Raw genomic sequence first — 19307 nt, forward strand, 5'->3', positions numbered from 1 at the left:
AATATGTGTATGTATGTATTTGTATGTATTTTGCTTGTATTTTGTAATAATTATGTTAAATAATTTTTTTAAATTTTTTTTTAAAAATTGGTGTCTTAAGAGTCACCCATTTTCCTGTTACAATCTGGCAAGTTCTTGTCTCAGAACTCTTAGCTACAAATCAGTTTAGCTTAAGCTGCCCAATACAGTCCAAAAATTTTACTTGGATTTGCCATGTTTTGGTTCAATGCTGTATACCAGAGATGACTGACATGTGTGTCTTGTTCCCATCCCCACATTGTTGGACTATAACGTCTTCCATCCCTGAGCATGGGCCATGCTGGGCTAAGACTAGCAGGAGTGGTCATCCAACAACATCTGGACAGAGACAGCTTAGCCACACCTGCTCTACAAAGTACTGTACCTGGACCTGTTTGGAGAGCCCTGCTGGTATGGGCCTTGGAACATAACCTTCTCTCACTTGCTCTCTCCCCAACTCTCCTCCCAGCAGCAATTGGGAAAGAACCCACATCAGATAAGTCCCCTCCAGGCATTTCCAAATGAAAAGTGTTCCTTGTGTAGAAGGTGGTACTGGGAATTTAGTATCAAATTCTGCATGATTCACTTCTGTTTTCAAAAAACAAGAGAACTTGGCCACTTGGAAGCAAAATGATGGTCTAAACTGAAGTCATTTGCTTTTGTGAATACACAGGTAAAATCTTAACATTATGGGTTATTGTTATTTTATTTCAGGCAGCTAGGCAGCTACATGTACAGAGAATATGCAGTCACAAGCTTTAAAAACTAGTTAATCGAAAGATGCCCCATCAATCTGTCTAAAGGAAAGCAGGCTTGAGCATGAACAGTAACCTCCGATTGACAGAGGAGAAAGTTCCTTGCACTTAAAAGCAATGACATACGCCTCTTTCAGTAACCTACTTTCTGAAGTTAGGGAAGCTAAATCTTGAAAAGCAAACAGTAATCTACATGAATGAACTGCACAGGCTAAAAAAAGAGCAGCCAGATTAAAGAGTTGTAAAATTCCACAAGCAGCAGCTTCTTGGGGCATGAAGGCCACATTTGCAATCTCCCTGAAACTGGCATAATAGACCCCTTCGCTCTCTGATCCCATGTGAACAATAAAGAGCCATCATTTCAGGGACCAAAAATAGACAGATGTTAGATACAGACTCATTCATTCAACACAGCTGTTAACAGTTTGATTTCAAAATCTGTCTATCCCTACAAGAGGAACCAGTAAGGTTCAAAACACACCAGGAATTGCCTGCTGATGCTTACATAAAAGTAGACCATGTACTATGCGGGGTTTCCAATATTTAATTGGGTTGTAGCACATCCCATTGCAAAACTTCAGAACAGGTAACAATATACTAATGGTTCTGGTCTCTCCTGGACTATTGGCCACCAGTAGCTTGAATTAAAAAGCCTTCTATCACTTCCAGAAGACCACTCCACCAGGCTCGAGTTTCGGCTAATCTGCAGGGAAAGAAATTATTCCTAGTCTGCATTAAAGGGTGTGGTGGAACAAAGGAGTAAAAGTGGTCCCTTGTACATCTTAGACCCGAGCTATTCAGGGTTTCATAGGCCACCACTAATACCTTTCCTTCTTTATACAATTCGAGTTCAACACAGACCACAGGACTCACATCCAATAAGAAGTTCAACTGATAAAAATAATAATTTATTATTTATACCCCGTCCATCTGACTGGGTTGCCCAAGCCACTCTAGGCAGCTTTCATCATATATAAAAACACAGTAAAACATTAAACCTTAAAAAGCTTCCCTATACAGGACTGCCTTAAGGTGTTTCTAAATGTTATATAATTACTCATCTCCTTCACATCTGATGGGATGGCATTCCACAGGGCGGGCGCCACTACCAAGAAGGCCCTCTGAGACTTCCTGCATGGTGGGCAGGAGTCAGATACAGTACGTTCGGGTCCAGTGCCAAAACCAATACTACTCATTCTGTAACCAATAAAAGTTGTGGCCTTTTCCTAAAATACTGGTGTCCACGTGTTTTATTCATCAAAGGAGGGGGTGCGGGGCCTTGACACACAATTACTCATCTCCTTAACATCTGATGGGAGCGCATTCCACAGGGCGGGTGCCACTACCAAGAAGGTCCTCTGCCTGGTTCCCTGTAGCTTCACTTCTCGCAGTGTGGAACCTGCCAGAAGTTCCTCAGTGCTGGATCTTAGTGTCCAGGCTAACAATGGGGGTGGAGACGCTTCTTCAGGTATACAGGACCAAGGCCGTTTAGGGCTTTAAAGATCAGCACCAACACTTGTGCCCAGAAACATACTGGGAGCCAATGTAGGTCTTTCAAGACCGGTGTTATGTGGTCTCGGTGGCCACTCCCAGTCACCAAACTAGCTGTCACATTCTGGATTAATTGCAGTTTCCTAGTCACCTTCAAAGGTAGCCCCACGTAGAGTGCATGCAGTAGTCCAGGCAGGAGATAACCAGAGCATGCACCACTCTGGCAAGACAGTCCACGGGCAGGTAGGGTCTCAGCCTGAGTACCAGGTGGAGCTGGTAGACAGCTGCCCTGGACACAGAATTGACCTGCACCTCCATAGACAGCTGTGAGTCCAAAAAGACTCCTAGGCTGCGTACCTGGTCTTTCAGGGGCACAGTTACCCTATTCAGGACCGCGGAGTCCCCCACACCCGCCCGTTCCCTGTCCCCCAAAAACAGTACTTCTGTCTTGTTGGATTCAACTTCAATCCACCACTCATCCTCCGACCTTCACTGCCTTCACTGGATCCGGTTTAAAAGAGAGGTAGAGCTGGGTATTATCCGCATACTGGTAAACACCCAGCCCAAACCCCCATATGATCTCTCTCCAGTGGCTTCATATAGATGTTAAAAAGCATGGAAGAGAGGATGGAGCCCTGAGGCACCCCACAAGTGAGCACACTCATCCCCCAACACCACTTTCTGGACATGGCCCAGGAGAAAGGAGCAGAACCACTGTATAACAATGCCCCCAGCTCCCAGCCCCCCATGACGGTCCAGAAGGATACCATGATTATGGTTTGGTTCATAATCCTTCCTCCTAGTGAGGTGTATAAGCTGCCATCTACTGTCATCTATTTCAGTTTTTCTGCAAACTTTATTCAGAATTTAAAGAATCTTTATGCTGCTCTTCAGTTAAAATATTTTCAGGCCATTTCAGATGAGCATCCCCCAAAAACTTTGCCTCTCATTGGCACAAGAACTACTGATGCTAGGAAAAGCCTTCTTATTTAGTTCTGGCATGGTTCGTGTTCCAGATATGTCCAAATTGTGATTCATGCTGAGATGCAAGGGGCATCCTCCTCAGAGTGAGGATAAATATGTTGGTATTGGGAGCTACTGGATGATTCAGCCAAAAGCACAATTCAGACACTGAGTCTAACTGCAAAAAGGCACAGCCAGAGCAGTATATCAAGCAGAGGCACAACAGCCAGACAAGGGAGCCTTTCATCATTTAATTCATTTGTTTTTCACAGAACACTAGCATATATCCTGGAGGTGCAGTTTGGAAACGACAGACCTTTTTAAATTTGGAATGAGCAGCACAGTATAAAAAAGAATCAGAGTACGCTTTAGTATCAGCTTGCATCCAGGAGTTCCATGCTCTGCACAGCAAACGGGGAAAGAATGCAACCCCCTCAATGCATTTTTTAAAAAGGCAGATTAGAGTAGGGGCTGGAACAGCCAGGTACAGAGTCCTGGGAAAAACATTTCTCCCACATTAGTCAGTGCTTTGAAACAACACAATAAGAAACAACAGACTACCGGGGGGGGGGGGGGAGAGAGTTCACATGCGACTCAAGTGCACTCTATGGTACAAGATGCTATAAAACAGTTTCAAAAGGGGGAAACACATTTGCGACAACTCAAAACAGATGCTTTTTAACAAGTGGAAACCTGTTCAGTAAAAATGATGTAATGATAGTATCCCTCAAATCCATTTAATATGCGCACACTGTGAACAGACATGTTCTTGCACTAACAGGGCAAATAAAGTGAGCAGGTTGTGGGGAGTCAGATTTTTAGTAGGCTTATGCTATTTTCATCAGCAGTAGAGAAGATTTAAAGGGGGGGGAGACATAGGTACAAGTATGCACATAAACAGGAAAAGAAATCCTTCAGCACAAAAAATGTCCCAACATCAGTAAAGAGCATCAGTAAGGACTTTGCCACAGTTCATATGCATTTTTCAAATTGCATTGAAGGACCATTTCAAACAGACATTCACTCTTACTTTCCCAAAACAACACAGACAAATAATCCATGCCAATTCCTGCACTCACCACTGAACACCTTGTTTGGCTTAACAATTCGTCAAGGCTAGACAGCAAAAGCCAATTTCAAGCCAAAGTAAATTTTCATTATCAGTCAAGAACTACTTTATCAGCTATTGACATTCCAGTTGCGTTGCGTACCTATACATGTGGCCATTTCTTAAAGATGGCAGAGAGAAGCTTCATTTCTAAAGGATAAATCAAAACCCTTCTTGGCTAAATGAGCTGTATGGACGTACTCTGAAACAAGTATTTATGAAGAAAAAGAACAAAATTCCTGCAACAAACAGCATTGCTTTACACACATAGGATGGAAATATTTCCCTACACAAAGATTACAGCAGTCTGCCTAGAGCTGTGCCTCAAATATGGACTTTAGAACGCAATCAGAAAGGTTTAAACAAATTGTATAGTTTGTCGCTGTGCTGTAGAGGGAAGTGTGGGGCAGAAGAGCCCATCCAGGAGAAGGAAAACTCTGTTTCTAGACATAAATCTGGAGTGCAATCCCAAAGACTGTTGGATGGAGCCTTGTACGCCACCTTCCAGCAACTCCTGCAGCCAAGCGGGTGCCAAAAGTCTGCTTTCCTTTGGACCACATCAGCAAGGCTGGGAGGGGACTCTTGTCATCTGGGCAGCCCAGGACCTCCAGACACGCGGCCCAGACTTGTGCCCCAGGAACTGCTGCTAACACAGCGATTAGACTTAGAATAGAATCATAGAGTTGGAAGAGACCACAAGGGCCATCGAGTCCAACCCCCTGCCAAGCAGGAGACACTTCACCCCCAGAGGCACACTCCACTGTCTCTCAATACAGATGGATGACAACAATAGTCTACCCTGTTTCACCACATCTGTGCCATCCACCGAGTCACCACTTGTTCTTCTTTGCTACACAGCCCCTGCATTCTAGTTAAGGGTGGGAAGAAGGGAGAATTGTGCCAGAAAGGGGAGAATTCTGGACAAGGCTCCCCAATACACTTTGCTACCCAAGATAAAGGAAAGATTGGCACAGATACACACCCCAGTGTCACATACAGAAACCTGGCTGCTGGCCTGACTGCTGACTCTTATCTCAACACTGGTGACAGGATAGTGTCCTCCACTGCACCTGAGCCAAGGCAGACTGCATAACATACACAGGCCTGCCATCCACCAGAGGGGAGAGGTCATGAGGCTTAGGGGGGATAGCCAGGGGGCTGTCACAGCTGCCCCCCAACATCTGCCACTTGAGATTAATCACCTGACGTCACCTAATGGTGGGGCCAGCCCTGGTTCTGAAGCACTCTTGATTTGGGCTATACAGCTGGAAGCAAACTGTTGGGGTCTTATGTACCTGCCTCTTAGTTCTAGGGCAGGGATGGGGAACAGGCAGCCTTCCAGATGTTGCTGGAGTAGAAATCCCATCATCCCTGATCATTTGCCACACTGGCTGGGCAACAACATCTGGAGGCCTGCAGTTTTACTTAGTTAAGCGAGCGCCAGTAAAATATCTGGACCTAGCGCACCTTTCAAGTTGGCAGTGGCAGGGAGAGAGTCACAGCTGTGCCTTGGCTATATTCAAAACTAAAATTGTATACAGATGTACTTTGTAAGGGGGGAGATTTGTACCAATAGGGCATGTTGGATTTTTCAACTTCCAAATTCTAAAAATGAGGGGTGTTAAAAAGCTGTAATGTGACTTGGGAATTCAAAATATATTTTGGTTAGATTAATATAATTTAATTTTGCTTGGTAAGTAAAATATGTGCAAACTTGCACAGAAATCATTAAAAATGATTGCCAAGTATTTGCAGTTCTATTCCATCATAATCATCATCATTATTATTATTAAGCATTACTTGACATTTTCAGAAGGTAAAATCAAAATTCTTTGGTTTTCCAAAAACATTTTATATGCTTCTTCATCAAACGTAGACTTAAAAAGCTAAATGTTGTGCAGTCACACAAAAAATAGTAGATTTGAATTCCTTACACTCCCAATAACATTTTTAAGACCCTGCACTGAATAAATCAAAAATTAAGTTTCACCCCTTAAAATGAGACACCCTATTGTACCAAGGAGTCTCCTGCTCCCAGGAAGCCTGAAGTTATTTAATTCAGTTTATGAGAACTGGGCCTAAAAAGAGGAGCAACTAATCAAAATGATATTCCAGCTTTCAAATGTCAAAGAAGAAAGGAAGATACTGTAAGCAGTTTGTGCCTTTTTTTCAATCCTGCAGCAAAACCAAACCACAGATGCCAAGCAATTCAACCAACCTTTTAACGAGAGAGTGAATATTTTATATTACAGAAAGTGCATATATATATATAGCACGACATTCTTAACATTCTTAGGTGAATTCTAATACCTGTTTAGCTATTTTGCATATCTCTTGCAGGACTGCTGTCCAGAACGGTTGGATTTTAGGGCATTCCCACCACATGTGGAGGTATGTGTGTGTGGAGGCGCAGCCTCTACAATATCTTGGTGAGGTTTCTGGGCGTAGTGGTGCCAGCTTCCGTGGTGTTAAGTACCACCTGTAGGTGAGATGCAGCCCTCTTTCTAGTCAGAGGGACTGTGCTGGATCCTACATACTGATCTCTCTGTGATCTGTATTTAGTGAAGGAGGAAAGGGAGGGAAAGTATAACCTTTTATCACTTCTTGGCCACGGTGTCAGCAAGCTGGTAAAATACTTTCAGAAGTTAAAATTACCCTCAGTTAAAACTATAAATTGTGTCTGCTGTAATTAGAAATTGAATACTTAAGTTTGGTTGAGAATGTTATTTTATTTAACTTTTAAGTTTACTGTTTCTCCTTTCCCAAAGAAAAATGAGTACCATCTGAAAGATAGCATATCTCAAACAGATTTAAGATAACTCTATGAAGATTCTCCAACAGCTACAAAAAAAACCTGGTGTTTACTCATTTACATTCTTTTGAACTTAATCTGGTCACCTCCACACAAACCCCATCCTTTGGGTAAATATACTTTAGATATTTCATTGCTTAATTATGCAGCAAAACATTCCTACTGCTTATATTATTTATGCATTGAAAATCAATATACCCATTTTTCTGAGACATTCTACTTGGATCAGCAGATCTAGAGGGAGGGGGAAACAATCAAACCATTCATTTATGGATCTCCAGCTGCTAATGTAAGCAAGGAAATGCCGCACATTCCCCTAGCATGGTATTGACACAGTCATGAGGCTATGAAACAAACGAGCAGATTATGTGAGCATCTTTCAGAGAGCTCTTCCAAAAGGAAAATAATCAATTGCCTCTCCAATGTGTTACCAAAACACCAAAATCTTTTACTATACACTTTGACAAAACTTAAGACAAAGGCTACCATAGAACCATAGAAAGTAACTGGGGATGCAGGTGGTGCTGTGGTCTAAACCACTGAGCCTTGGGCTTGCTGATCAGAAGGTCAGCAGTTCAAATCTGTGCAATGGGGTGAGCTCCCATTGCTCTGTCCCAGCTTTTGCCAACCTAGCAGTTCAAAACCACACCAGTGCAAGTAGATGAATAGGTACTGCTCCGGTGGGAAGGTAAACAGCATTTCTGTGCACTCTGGCACTTGTCACGGTGTCCTGTTGTGCCAGAAGCAGTTTAGTCATGCTGGCCACGTGACCCAGAAAGCAGTCTGTGGACAAATGCCAGCTCCCTCGGTCTGAAAGCAAGATGAGTGCCACACTCCACAGTCGCCTTTGGCTGGACTTCACTGTCCAGGGGTTCTTTACCTTTTCTTTTTTTAACCTTTACTTGGGATGGAATGTACCTGTGACCAGATTTATATCATCATCATATTTTCAAGTCTTTCTGGGCTTGTGCTTCACAGCGACACACTCCGAAGAAAAAAGTACCAGCAGACTTGGGGTTAACCATGAATGGTCATAAATGTAGAAAGAACCATCTCATTTAAAAAAGGAGAGCTGTCCACACACATAAAGAAATTAACCGCTGATTGATAGCTCAGTTGGTAGAGCATGAGAATCTTAATCTCACAGTCATGGGCTTGAGCCCCCCACTGGGCAAAGGATTCCTCCATGGGGGGTGGACTATATGACCCTCATGTTCCCTTCCAATTCTATGATTCTACTTCATTAACTGTACATTTGAGATGGCACAATTCTATGAAGTATAGCTGGATCAGCACGGTCTAACATGCCTTTTTTCGCAGCCCTCAGCAACATGTGATGCCGCCGTCGTCCTAGCAGCCCCCACACTGCCTTCCCAAAGCCGGGTGAGGAGGTGCTCGACTTTGGGTCCTCCAGACTCCTTCCCAAAACCTAGTTAGCACTTTCCCAGATTTGGGGAGGAGGCAAGGGGGCTCCAGGATCCTGCCAGAGCTGCATACCCCCTTCCCAAAGCCTGATGCCTTGCTCTGCTAGCTTTGAAAAGGCGGCACAAGGGGGTGGGGGTGGTGTCAAATTTTGGCCCCCCTCCCACCCCTATTATTATTATTATTATTATTATTATTATTATTATTATTACCCCACCCATCTGGCTGGATTTCCCCAGCCATGTGACAAGGCAGTGTGTGCCCCCCCCCCCCGCCTTGGTATGAAATGCTGGGTGGCCCTAGGCTAGAGCTAGACACATGTGTGTTGAACCCCTGCAAAAACAAAGAAACAAACTCAAATACAGTCCAATGATGACTGAGCATGTACAGTAGGCACAAAATGGTGACTGCCAGGACAGGAAAACACTGTGTTTGTGGATGAGGCAGAATGGGTTGAGCCCTAAAGGAAAGCACTCCAACTTTTCTTGCAGGGTCCCAGTTGCATATACTAACAATGATCTCAATTATCTGAGGGACAGTCCATACAGGACCATTCACACAAAAGAGGGTGGCTTCAGGAGAAGACAAGGTTTGCAGCAGTATTTCTGGGGAGGGGGGGAACCCAGGGGAGATTTTCCCCCTCCCCTAAAAAAAGCACTGCCATGTGAACTGATCGTGCTCAGTGGGCACAGAATGCTGCCTCACTGCTGGAGGAAAGCAGGGCGAGGCAGGAAGAAAATAATCTCAGAAGCTGACCATTAAACCCCGCCATTACACTGTACAGAATTTTAGAACAACAACTAGAAAACACAAAAGCAAACAGCTGTGGCTTGAAAGAAAACTGAAAAGTCTGTTTGGTGTTTGTCAACCTTCCCCGTCCTGTTGCCCGGAAGTAACGCAGGGAGCAAGGCAAAGTCTTCCCAAATATACCTGCCAGGCCTGTAACACTGGAAGCACAGGGTATTTGCCACTTTTCGCTCATCTTGACAGAAAAATTACACACAGCAGCTTGCGGCATTTTCACTAGACAAGGAGAAATTCTGTTTTGTTTAAATATATATACTGTTTGTTTGGCACCTCAACGACCTAGGTGCTTTTCCAAAATTCGAGAAACCAACTTGTGCCCAAAGCTGCCTACAGCCAACTTCAAAACATGGTGTTGGAGCAGTTTTTCTTGCTCCTCAGTTTTTGTAAGAGGCAGATCTTCTTGTTTTGCCAGCTCTACCCGCAATCAATCTTCTTGTCCTCTGGCACCAGAGGGAAGATTTACACCCAATCTTCTGGGCTTCACAGAGATTTGTGCCAGCTGCAATCTCCAGGGCCCCTTTGTTCCAATGGGCTTCCGTCAAATGGAGCAAGCCCACTGTTGCAAGCGATACACACACCAAGGATCATGCCCCAAAGCCGTAACGCTGGCAGGGATTTCAGACTGTCATCTTCATCTGAAATATACACAGCTTCTCCTCTCACACACATTTTTATCTCTTCGTTCTGTCTCTCCAAGGAGCTGAAGGTGCCAGATGTGAAAGCTACCCCATTTTGCCCTCACAGCAATTCTATGAGGTTTCTTCAGGTAAAGCAGAGATCGGCACCTGTGGCCCTCTAGGGGTTGTTGGACTCCAATCCCCATTACCCAGTGCAACCAATGGGATAATGGGAGTTGTAGTTCACCGCTAAGGGATTGTGATTTGTCCAACATCACCCAGTATGCTTCACAGCTAAGCAGAGATTTCAACCCAAGTCTACCTAGCTGAGAATCATCACCACTCTGTTAATACCTGCTTCACATAGATGCAACAGAAACTAAAATCTCCAGTTTAAGTCTGAATGTCAAAACTATGCTCCACAGGGAAGGGTGATACAACCCTTTCTATAAAGTAGCAGCGGCTGCAGAATTTCTGATTGAAATTTATTCTAGCAGCTGGTGCTTCTACATCTCTTATTAGATGCTCATTAGAATCATAGAAGTTGGAAAGGACCCTGCAGGTATCCCATAAGAGAATAAACCTGTAACCTTGGAGTTTTCAGCACCACACTCTAACCAATGGAGCTATTTAAGACACAGAGACTGCTTAATTTTCAGAAACTATATACATTTGATTCTACACCGTGCAGGCAGTTACTCAAGTAAGAATTTGTACCCTGGTGCAAACAATGGCATTTGGGTCACTATTTATTTCATCAACTATGCTGAATACTAGAACTATGTTTTTCAAAGTAAGAAGGTTAAGTATGTGGTGGGAGAAACAGTTAAGATACCAGAAGAACCTCAACAATGTAAAAAAGGAAAAGAAAAAGGAATATGTTCAACAGTCCATGACAGGCGTGAAACAAGATGTGATTTGTTTTATCTGACCAAAACAAGGAAGTAGTTTTATTTGCAAATGCAACTGAAATTCCTCATCAAACTGAGATATGGGTTCACTTCTTTTGAACAGAAACAGCTTTGTTTCTCTTCAGCAGAAGAAACCCTCAACTGGACTACACCAGTATGCTCTCCAGTACCTCCTATGCTGCCTGTGAAAAGTCTCAATAAATATTCCCTTTATAAAAAATCCAGTTTGCTCTTCCTGCTCAGTTCCTATCTGAACAGGCTCACCCTCTCCTACATTGTAAACATGCCCACATTTCGCTGGATATCAGGAGTGGCTGTGCTGATATCCTCCTCCATTTTATTCTGAGCACAGGAAAAGTGCTCTCTGGGAGCAAGGAAAGTGGCAACTGAGATGCCTAAGCTATTTATGGATCTCCCTCTTTCTCTGCTCTTTTAGGTGTGGCAGCTCCTTTGTATTATGCCACACCTATCCTAAGAGCCATGCTGGATCAGGCCAAGGCCTGTTTTTACAGCATCTGCTGAAAACATCATTTCAGTGGCCAACCAGATACCCCTGGGAAGTCCACAAGCAGAACTCACCTGTAACTGGTATTCAAAGGCATAGTGCTCAGAGGAATTCCCCCACCACCTAGAAAAGCCGCGGAGCCCCTTTAAAGAGCGCATGGCTTTTGCGGGAGGTGGGGGAATTCCCCCATCTCCCGCAAAAGCCCGCAGGAGGGAGAAGGGACTGACTCGGCCAGTCAGTCCCTTCTCCCTCCTTGGGGAAAAGCCCCCAAGAGCCGCTTGCTCTTTAAAGGGTGCGCGGCTCCTGCGGGCTTTTCTAGGAGGTGAGGGAATCCCCCCCCCTCGTAGAAAAGCCAGCAGAAGCCGCGGAGCCCCTTTAAAGAGCGCGCGGCTTTTGCCTGCTTTTGTGGGAGGTGGGGGAATTCCCCCATCTCCCGCAAAAGCCCAAAGGAGGATTGGAGAGCAGCGGGAAGGTGTCGCGCACCTTCCTGCTGCCCCCCATCCTCTGGGGCTGGCGAAGGGGGGAAGCGCTGCTTTCTCCTCCGCCAGCCTCGAAGCCGGGTTGGAGAGTAGCGGCAAGGCGTCGTGCGCCTTCCCGCTGCCCCCCATCCTCTGGGGCTGGCGATGGGGGAAGCGCTGCTTTCCCCCACCGCCAGCCTCAAAGAGCAGACTCTCCTGGCTTCAGCGGAAGCAACGCGAAGCCTCCGGAGCGCAGGCTTCGGAGGCTTCGCGTTGCTATCGCTGAAGCCAATGAGTCTGCATTCGCCCCATAAGACGCACAGACATTTCCTCTTCATTTTTGGAGGGTGAAAAGTGCGTCTTATAGGGCGAAAAATACGGTATTTCACACTGGAATTCTATCTTTAGAGTCAATATTATTTAAGACTCAGAAATAGAATTGTTTTTTAGTGGTGCTTATATTTAGTTCTTAAATGCTCTGTACTTAGTTTCCATGGATAAAATTACAACATTGATGTGAGCTTTCAACTCTCCCCTTCTCATCTTGGTGACGAACAGGCGGGGGGACGGGACAGGAGGCAGCATCTAACTTTTCTATTCTCAGGTTTACAGAATAAAGTGAAAATGCTACTCATAAGAGTATTGACACGCTAGCAGTTCCAAAAGTATAATCGGGTATTTCCAGATATCTCACCTCTCCTTTCAGAGAATAACAAATTTCTTTCCATGGCGACTGTGGCGCTTGCCCCTAGGACGTGTCCATGAAAGGGCTAAAATGGGTGTGGTGTGATTGGCCAGGGAGAATGCAAGGGGGGAGTAAAAGATAGAGTGGGAGGTTTTGAAAATCAGCTGAGGTCTGGGGGTTGACAGTTGAGGTTTGTCAGTTGGGAGTTGAGGCTTGGGGGTTGGAGAAGGACGAGGGTGGAATACGCAGCGGGTTGGTTGAGTTGTATTGGGAGAGAGTGAGAGGAACTGCTAGGGAGTTAGATAGAAAGTTGGGAATAATTCAGTCTGAAGTTGTAGGAACTAATTTGGATTGATCTTTATTACGGCCATTGGCCCGTTACACGACAGTTTCCCATACCGACATATTATACTTAAACCTCCAAATTTAAAATCGCCAAAACTTACAAAAGACAAACAGTAACCGAAGCAAAACAAAAACAAAAACCACCATCATACATTACAATAATTTTGTAACCTATACATCGCCCTCTGCTCATAAATTAATCAGGGATATCAATGGTGATATCGCCTAAAACATAGATCATGGTTTAAAACAATGGTGATATCACCTAAAACACAGGTCATGGTTTAAAGGGGTTGTCCGAATCACACAGGAGACCGTTTCTCTTCTTTAGGGATAGGACGCTGATCAGGAACCTGGCAACCATGAGTGATTTTAGGGGGTCATCATCAATTAGTAGATATCTCAGTTTGGCTTCAATCGTATATTGTAGGAACTAAGATTTAAGAAACTAAGATTTAAGAAACAAGAGAAAAATAAACCGACACCATACGCTTATTCCTGCACTTAAAAATAAACTTGTTTATTTGTTTACGTTAACAACTGTCTGGACTCCGTGTGTCTCCGTGAGAAGCGGGGTGGTGGCAGCGAAAAAAGCAACCGCAATAGACCGTGAAACGTCCGGGGGCCCTGTGTGATCGCCACAGCGACATTTTCCCTGGCCTAGCCAAGCATGGGGGGGGGGGGTTCCTCATTGAGCAAGTGATTCACATCTCAGCCATACATGAGCAGTTGATCAAACCACACACACACACCCCAGTTGAAAAACTCATGTCAGGAAAGGAGGAAAAGAGGCCATTTTCAAAGCTACACATAAAAGACATAAATTACTGAGGGAAAAGGTGGGGGGGTATTTTCTTTTGTAGTTTATTCTTGCTGTTTGTAAAATATAAAAAGTGATGTTATTCATTTTGCAACAAACAAACAACACCCCCCCCAAAAAAAAAAACTGAGGAAGAAAGTCAGCTGGGACCAGAAGATAGAAGCAAAATTTAGTAATGACTAAATATAGCCTCTAGATGTTGTTGGAATGACACCTCTCCTCAGTCACAACCAGCATGTCCAGTGCTCAGGGATGGAGGGAGTTTGAGTCCAGCAGCACAGAGAGACACTCGGGTCTCTTATCCCTGGTCTATACATTCAGAGCTTATTCACACTTCCCTTTCCTTTGCTCTTTCCAGGCACAGTACCGTATTTTTTGCACCATAGGGCGCACCGGACCATAGGGCGTACCCAGTTTTTAGGGGGGGAATTCAAGAAAAAAAATCTCCCCCCCCCGCAGCCCCAAAGAGCAGCGTACAGGCTGCACACAACCTCTCCCTGCCGGAGGGGGTGCGTGCAGCTATGGATCAAGCCAAGGCAGCGAGCGGGATGGATTCCGCTCGCTGTTTTGGCTTCCCCTTTAGCCCTGTGCAGCCTCTCCTTGGCGGAGGGGTTGCGCAGGGCTTTCCTGGCTTTACTGGGAGGTGGGGGGATTCCCTCACCTCTCCCAAAAGCCCGCAGAAGCCATGCAACCCCTTTAAAGAGATCGCGGCTTCTCCTGGCTTTTCTGGGAGGTGGGAGAAGGGACTGATGCGCCAGTCAGTCCCTTCTCCCTCCTGTGGAAAAGCCCGCAAGAGCGCACGGAGCTTGTGTGCGGCTCTTGGGGGCTTTTCCCGCCTGCCTCCCCCCTGCATTCGTTCCATAGGACGCACACACATTTTCCCTTGCTTTTTAGGAGGGAAAAAGTGTGTCCTATGGTGCGAAAAATACGGTATGTGCTTTAAAACGCCAAGTCCGAGCAGCCTATTTTGCAATGGAGCTTTTCCCACGAAAACCCGCTCTTTAAAGCTCAATCTGAGCAAATGGCAATCCACGGACAACCTGACCTGATGTTTGCTCCACCTGAGGGCTAAAGCGAGGGTTTTCAAGGAGAAAGCTCCAGGGCAAAACAAAAACAAAAACCAGCACTCGGACACAGAGCTTTAAGTGTGGACCTGTGCCTGGAAAGAGTAGGGCAAAAGGTAAGGGTCAATGGTGGCAGCTGAACTGGGAATGAGGGCAAGAATTGATTTGTGGCCTGAGGATCCTCATTTGCAGGATGCACAGGACAGAGAAGACAGACAGAGAGACAGAACAGCAGGGAGGAAGAAAGAGGAGCAGCTCCAGAAACTGCCGCATTATAGAGCGTGCCATTTCAGGGGGTAAAACTTAATTTTCACAAATTTCTTCAGTGAGGAGTCTTAAAAATATGTTTTTGGCTGTGAAGAATTCAAATCTGCAATTATTTTTGTGACTGGACAACATTTAGCTGGGTAAGTCCATATATGATTAAGAAGCACATAAACTGCTTTCAGAAAACCAAAGAATTTCAATATTACCTTCCGACAATGTCAGTTAATGCTTAATAATAATAATAGTAATAATAAAATATCAATATAAAGCAACTACAAGTACTTGGCACTCACTTTTAATGACTTCTGTGCAGTTTTACACACATTTTACTTACCAAGCAATCTAAATATTCATTTAATCAAAATATATTTTGAATTCCCAAGTCATATTACAACTTTTTATTAGCACCCCTCATTTCTTGGAATACGGAAGTTGAAAAACTCAACACATTCTGCGTACCATAAAGGCTTCTGTGCAAAAACATCAGTCATCACATTTGCACACTACCAGGGCACCAAAGAACTCAGGCAATGTAAGTGTCTGCATGGTGTACCGAGAGGGACGTGGGTCTCATTAGTCGTCATCTATTGCAGTGAGTTGCTCAATTGCTGAGACGGCTAGAGCACCGGTGGCGGAAAACTCATTCTGAACTGGACCAGACACAGTTAGAGCTCAACGTTGAGCCTACCAAGTGGTGATAGTGATGGCGAATAGGACCTTCTTCACCACCTCTATTGCATCTGCAGAAAACAGCAGCAGGAGACTCTTTCAGGTGGTTCGCAGTTTAACAAAACCACCTTCACCATCGGAGCCTGGTAAGGACCCCAGGATCTCCTGCAATGATTTTGCAAAGTTTTTTTGCAGATAAAGGGCCACGTCCAGAACGTCGTGTTGGGGGATGAGTGTTCAGCCCCCTGGGCTCTCACTTGTGGGGTGCCTCAGGGTTCCGTCCTCTCCCCCATGCTTTTAAACATCTATATAAAGCCGGTGGGAGAGATCATCAGGGGGTTTGGGCTGGGTGTTCACCAGTTTGTGGATGATACCCAGCTCTACCTCTCTTTTAAATTGGAACCAGTGAAGGCAGTGACAAGAAATAAACTGGGATGGGGGGGTGGAATAACAACTCCTAGCAGGGATTGATTTATAACACAGAACACAACTACTTTATAATATGATCATGCGACATCCGAAAAGTATAAAACAATGCAGCTATGAATATGGAAGATTTCCAAAATATAATTATAAATGACAACTAGAATTGTCCTCAGTATCATTTGATGCTATTTCCTCTCTTTTGAAAAGATTTCTATCCAAATTCTGCAAATAAAAAATATTTTGATACTATACTATACACTCTGAACTGTTTAAATATTTCTTTCATTGTCCTTGCATCTAGCCACCACGCTTGCCATCCTCTCCTGCCACAAAGCATGGCATGCCACACTTTTTGAGAACCACTGTTGTAACCAAAAGGAATGCTACGTGTCAGTCTACTGAACCTTATGAAAAGTTTATTCATAAACGGAGATCTGTTTCTTTAATAATGCCTTTTCTGCAGTCCTAATCAGCAAACTTTCTTGCTGCAGTTTCAAAAGTCAAGCACACCCACCGTTTTCATGGTGCATTTTAATGAAATATCACTACATTATTTGGCTTAAAGGCAAAATTAGCCTTCTCTAATGAGATAATCTTAAGCAGCTTTTGAACATAGCTTAGCATTCTTCACATTTGTCTTTGTGCCCTACCGCCCTATTTTAACTTTACTTTTTGAAGACCATTGGATGGACTCAAAGATGGGTAAAGGCACCCAGTGGGGAGGTGGGGGCACTTCTTGTAAAACCAGAATGTTAAAGATGGCGTTCATTAAAATGCTAACAAAAATAATTCAAGCTAAAATCAGTTTAGCCTCCTCCTCCCTATAAACCTAGAGGATCAGTTTCTACTGAAATAGAGTGCTGAGCAGATATTCAATGGCATTCTGACATTTATGCTGATATGCAAAAGCTTCTAAAATGTCATTTTTGATGCCAGCTAAATAAAAAGCTGCTTAAATAAAATTAAATGACCTACATTGTTGCACACTACATCCGAAATACTGACTTTTCTCCCCTAACCATTAGTCAAGAGTGGACTGGCCTTATCTCAACAGAGACCCAGACAGAGACTCATGCCACAAACACAATGGCACAGACATTTGCCAGGTAACCATTGCTTTGAATAAAAGGGGCTGATATCGAGAGCCTCAAAGGCTATCTCCCTTTTCTTTTTTTTGGAGCTTACCAAAATAAAAGGTGCCATGTTTTGTAATCCAAGCAAAATGTAAAAACTGTTTGCAAACCCACTTCTATCTCCAATTGCAAAATTGCAGATTGGAGCTAGTTAGCAAACACAATGATGAACACACTGAAGAGCTCAGCACAGTTACCTCCAAATATTAAAGAGGAAAAGACAGCGACAGGCTCCACAAGCCACAGTTTGGGATACAGAAGAAGTGAGAGAAAGACAATACATATAAACACAAATGGGAAGACAGGGACAGAGTCTAAAGAAACATATTAATATGGATCCTATGTTGCAGATTGGGGGAGGGGGTTAAAGATGTCATGTGTTTAAATGTGTAATTATTGCTGGTAGGAACCAGAATATTCCAAAAGCAGAATTTAACTGCCATAATGTATTAGGATAGACTCGTTCATACAATGCAGAGATAGTATTAGTTACTTCACACTTGTAGCCTTTGCCGGAACTCCTGCTGTTTCTGCATGCATGTGCATTGCGGCTGTCACTGTGCATTCACACATGGTCCTTTGGAATCTGCAAATGTTCTGTGAAATAAAAGGTCACACACAAGTTTGCTGGCCTGAAGCCATTCCACCTTGCTGTGAGTCTCTCAGATCTCACCAAGTCAAGAAACATCAGTCTGAAGTTGGGTTTGAATGAGAAACCTTCAGCACTGTTGCTGTGGATACAGACAACATGTCTGCTGTGCCTAGGGCACTTCCATTGGTTTTCTGTCAGTTTGGGGTTTAAGTCCCACATTAAAAATATCACATAGAAATACTCTAAAAGAGATGCTAGCTAGAAGAAGCCTATTTGTCTTTCTGTGATTACGTTGGATTGACGTTTGCTTCAATAAGTGTTTTTCTTGCTCCATATATCGTTTTTCCAAAGGGTTTGATGCTCAGAGGGGAAAGAAGGGAGATCATAAATCTGTAGTTCTACTTCTACCCAAATGGGCAACAAGCTCAACACTCTGGAAAGCAAGCCTCGTGGAACAAATGAACATGGTGGAAGCAAGGAGAGGGCTCTGGTGAACCCCAAAGACTTGGAAGAGGACTTCCGGTTCCAGTAGCGAGCATGAACAGTCACTCCCTTGAGCTCTCCAGAGTCTGGGGGGCTCTGGTGGGGATATTTGGGGACAGTGGGGCAAGCATTCCACTTAATCTCTCCAATTAAGTCGGGGGCCAAAGTGAACCCGCAGACACCTGTTAATGCCTGCTTTGGTCTTAGACGGAGTTAGAAGAAAAGAGGGGCAGGGGGCTGAGTTTCACCATGACTCCATTCTTGAGAATGTCTCAGTCAATAACCGAGTTTGCTACAGATCTCCTTTGATTTCGGACAATTTGGACACGTGAAAAGGGAACCCAGCCAACTTGATGTAGTCAAAAGCTGCTGGAGACTATTTGACTGTAAATTGCAGGCTTGGAAAGATGTTAATTTCTGCTACAATGGGGCTGTGGAAGAGGGAGAGGATAGACGGTTTATACATATCATTTTATTCGCAAGGGTTCTCTGCAACTACCCTTCTCCAAGGAACGTAACTGTAAGAATTCAAGAAGAGTGGACTTAAATATAAGTTAACTTTGCTAGCTAAAAATTGATGGATCCTGTAGTGTGGGCAAATGAATTGTTGGGTGTTGGGTGGGCAAATCTGCCAGGCTAAGCGGGGAGGAAAGGGTTATTTAAATAAAAATGTTTTTGAGGGATTATTCCTCATCCTCCCCAGATTCATTGAACAAAAAATGTAATAAAGACTGTGGGTTAAAGTTAGATTTAGAGATGATGGGCCAAAGCATTTGGAAAGAGAAGGTGAAGCAGCGTTTGAATCCCAGGCCGTTGTAACTTTATAAAATTGAATATATCTGGCAAAGAAAAATGAATCTGGAACTGTAAAGGACAGAAGATGGCTTGTATGGAGTTGGCTTTGTGCAGAGGAAAGGAATGTATTTAGGATAATGTAGAGTTGCCATATTTCAAAA

General features: G+C 44.1%; 1 protein-coding gene across 50 annotated transcripts in view; it reads right to left on the minus strand.

Moving 5' to 3' along the window:
• The window catches only part of PPFIBP1 (PPFIA binding protein 1), a 133835-nt gene that overhangs the window by 71907 nt on the left and 42621 nt on the right, over positions 1 to 19307 (minus strand). For 12 of the 50 annotated variants that reach the window (XM_083463982.1, XM_083463986.1, XM_083463973.1 and 9 more), the window contains exon 1: positions 12562 to 12676. The exons of 25 other annotated variants lie outside the window; for them this stretch is intronic. In XM_083463982.1, coding sequence (XP_083320108.1) covers positions 12562 to 12595 — 34 coding nt within the window. In that variant the 5' untranslated portion in view covers positions 12596 to 12676. Of the gene's footprint in view, positions 1 to 12561; positions 12678 to 19307 lie in introns of those variants that run through there. 13 more of the 50 variants (XM_083463989.1, XM_083463987.1, XM_083463979.1 and 10 more) reach the window with 3 other exon arrangements.

Source organism: Podarcis liolepis (genome assembly GCF_965112155.1).
Source record: "Podarcis liolepis genome assembly, chromosome: 10".
In the NCBI taxonomy this organism is placed as follows: domain Eukaryota; kingdom Metazoa; phylum Chordata; class Lepidosauria; order Squamata; family Lacertidae; genus Podarcis; species Podarcis liolepis.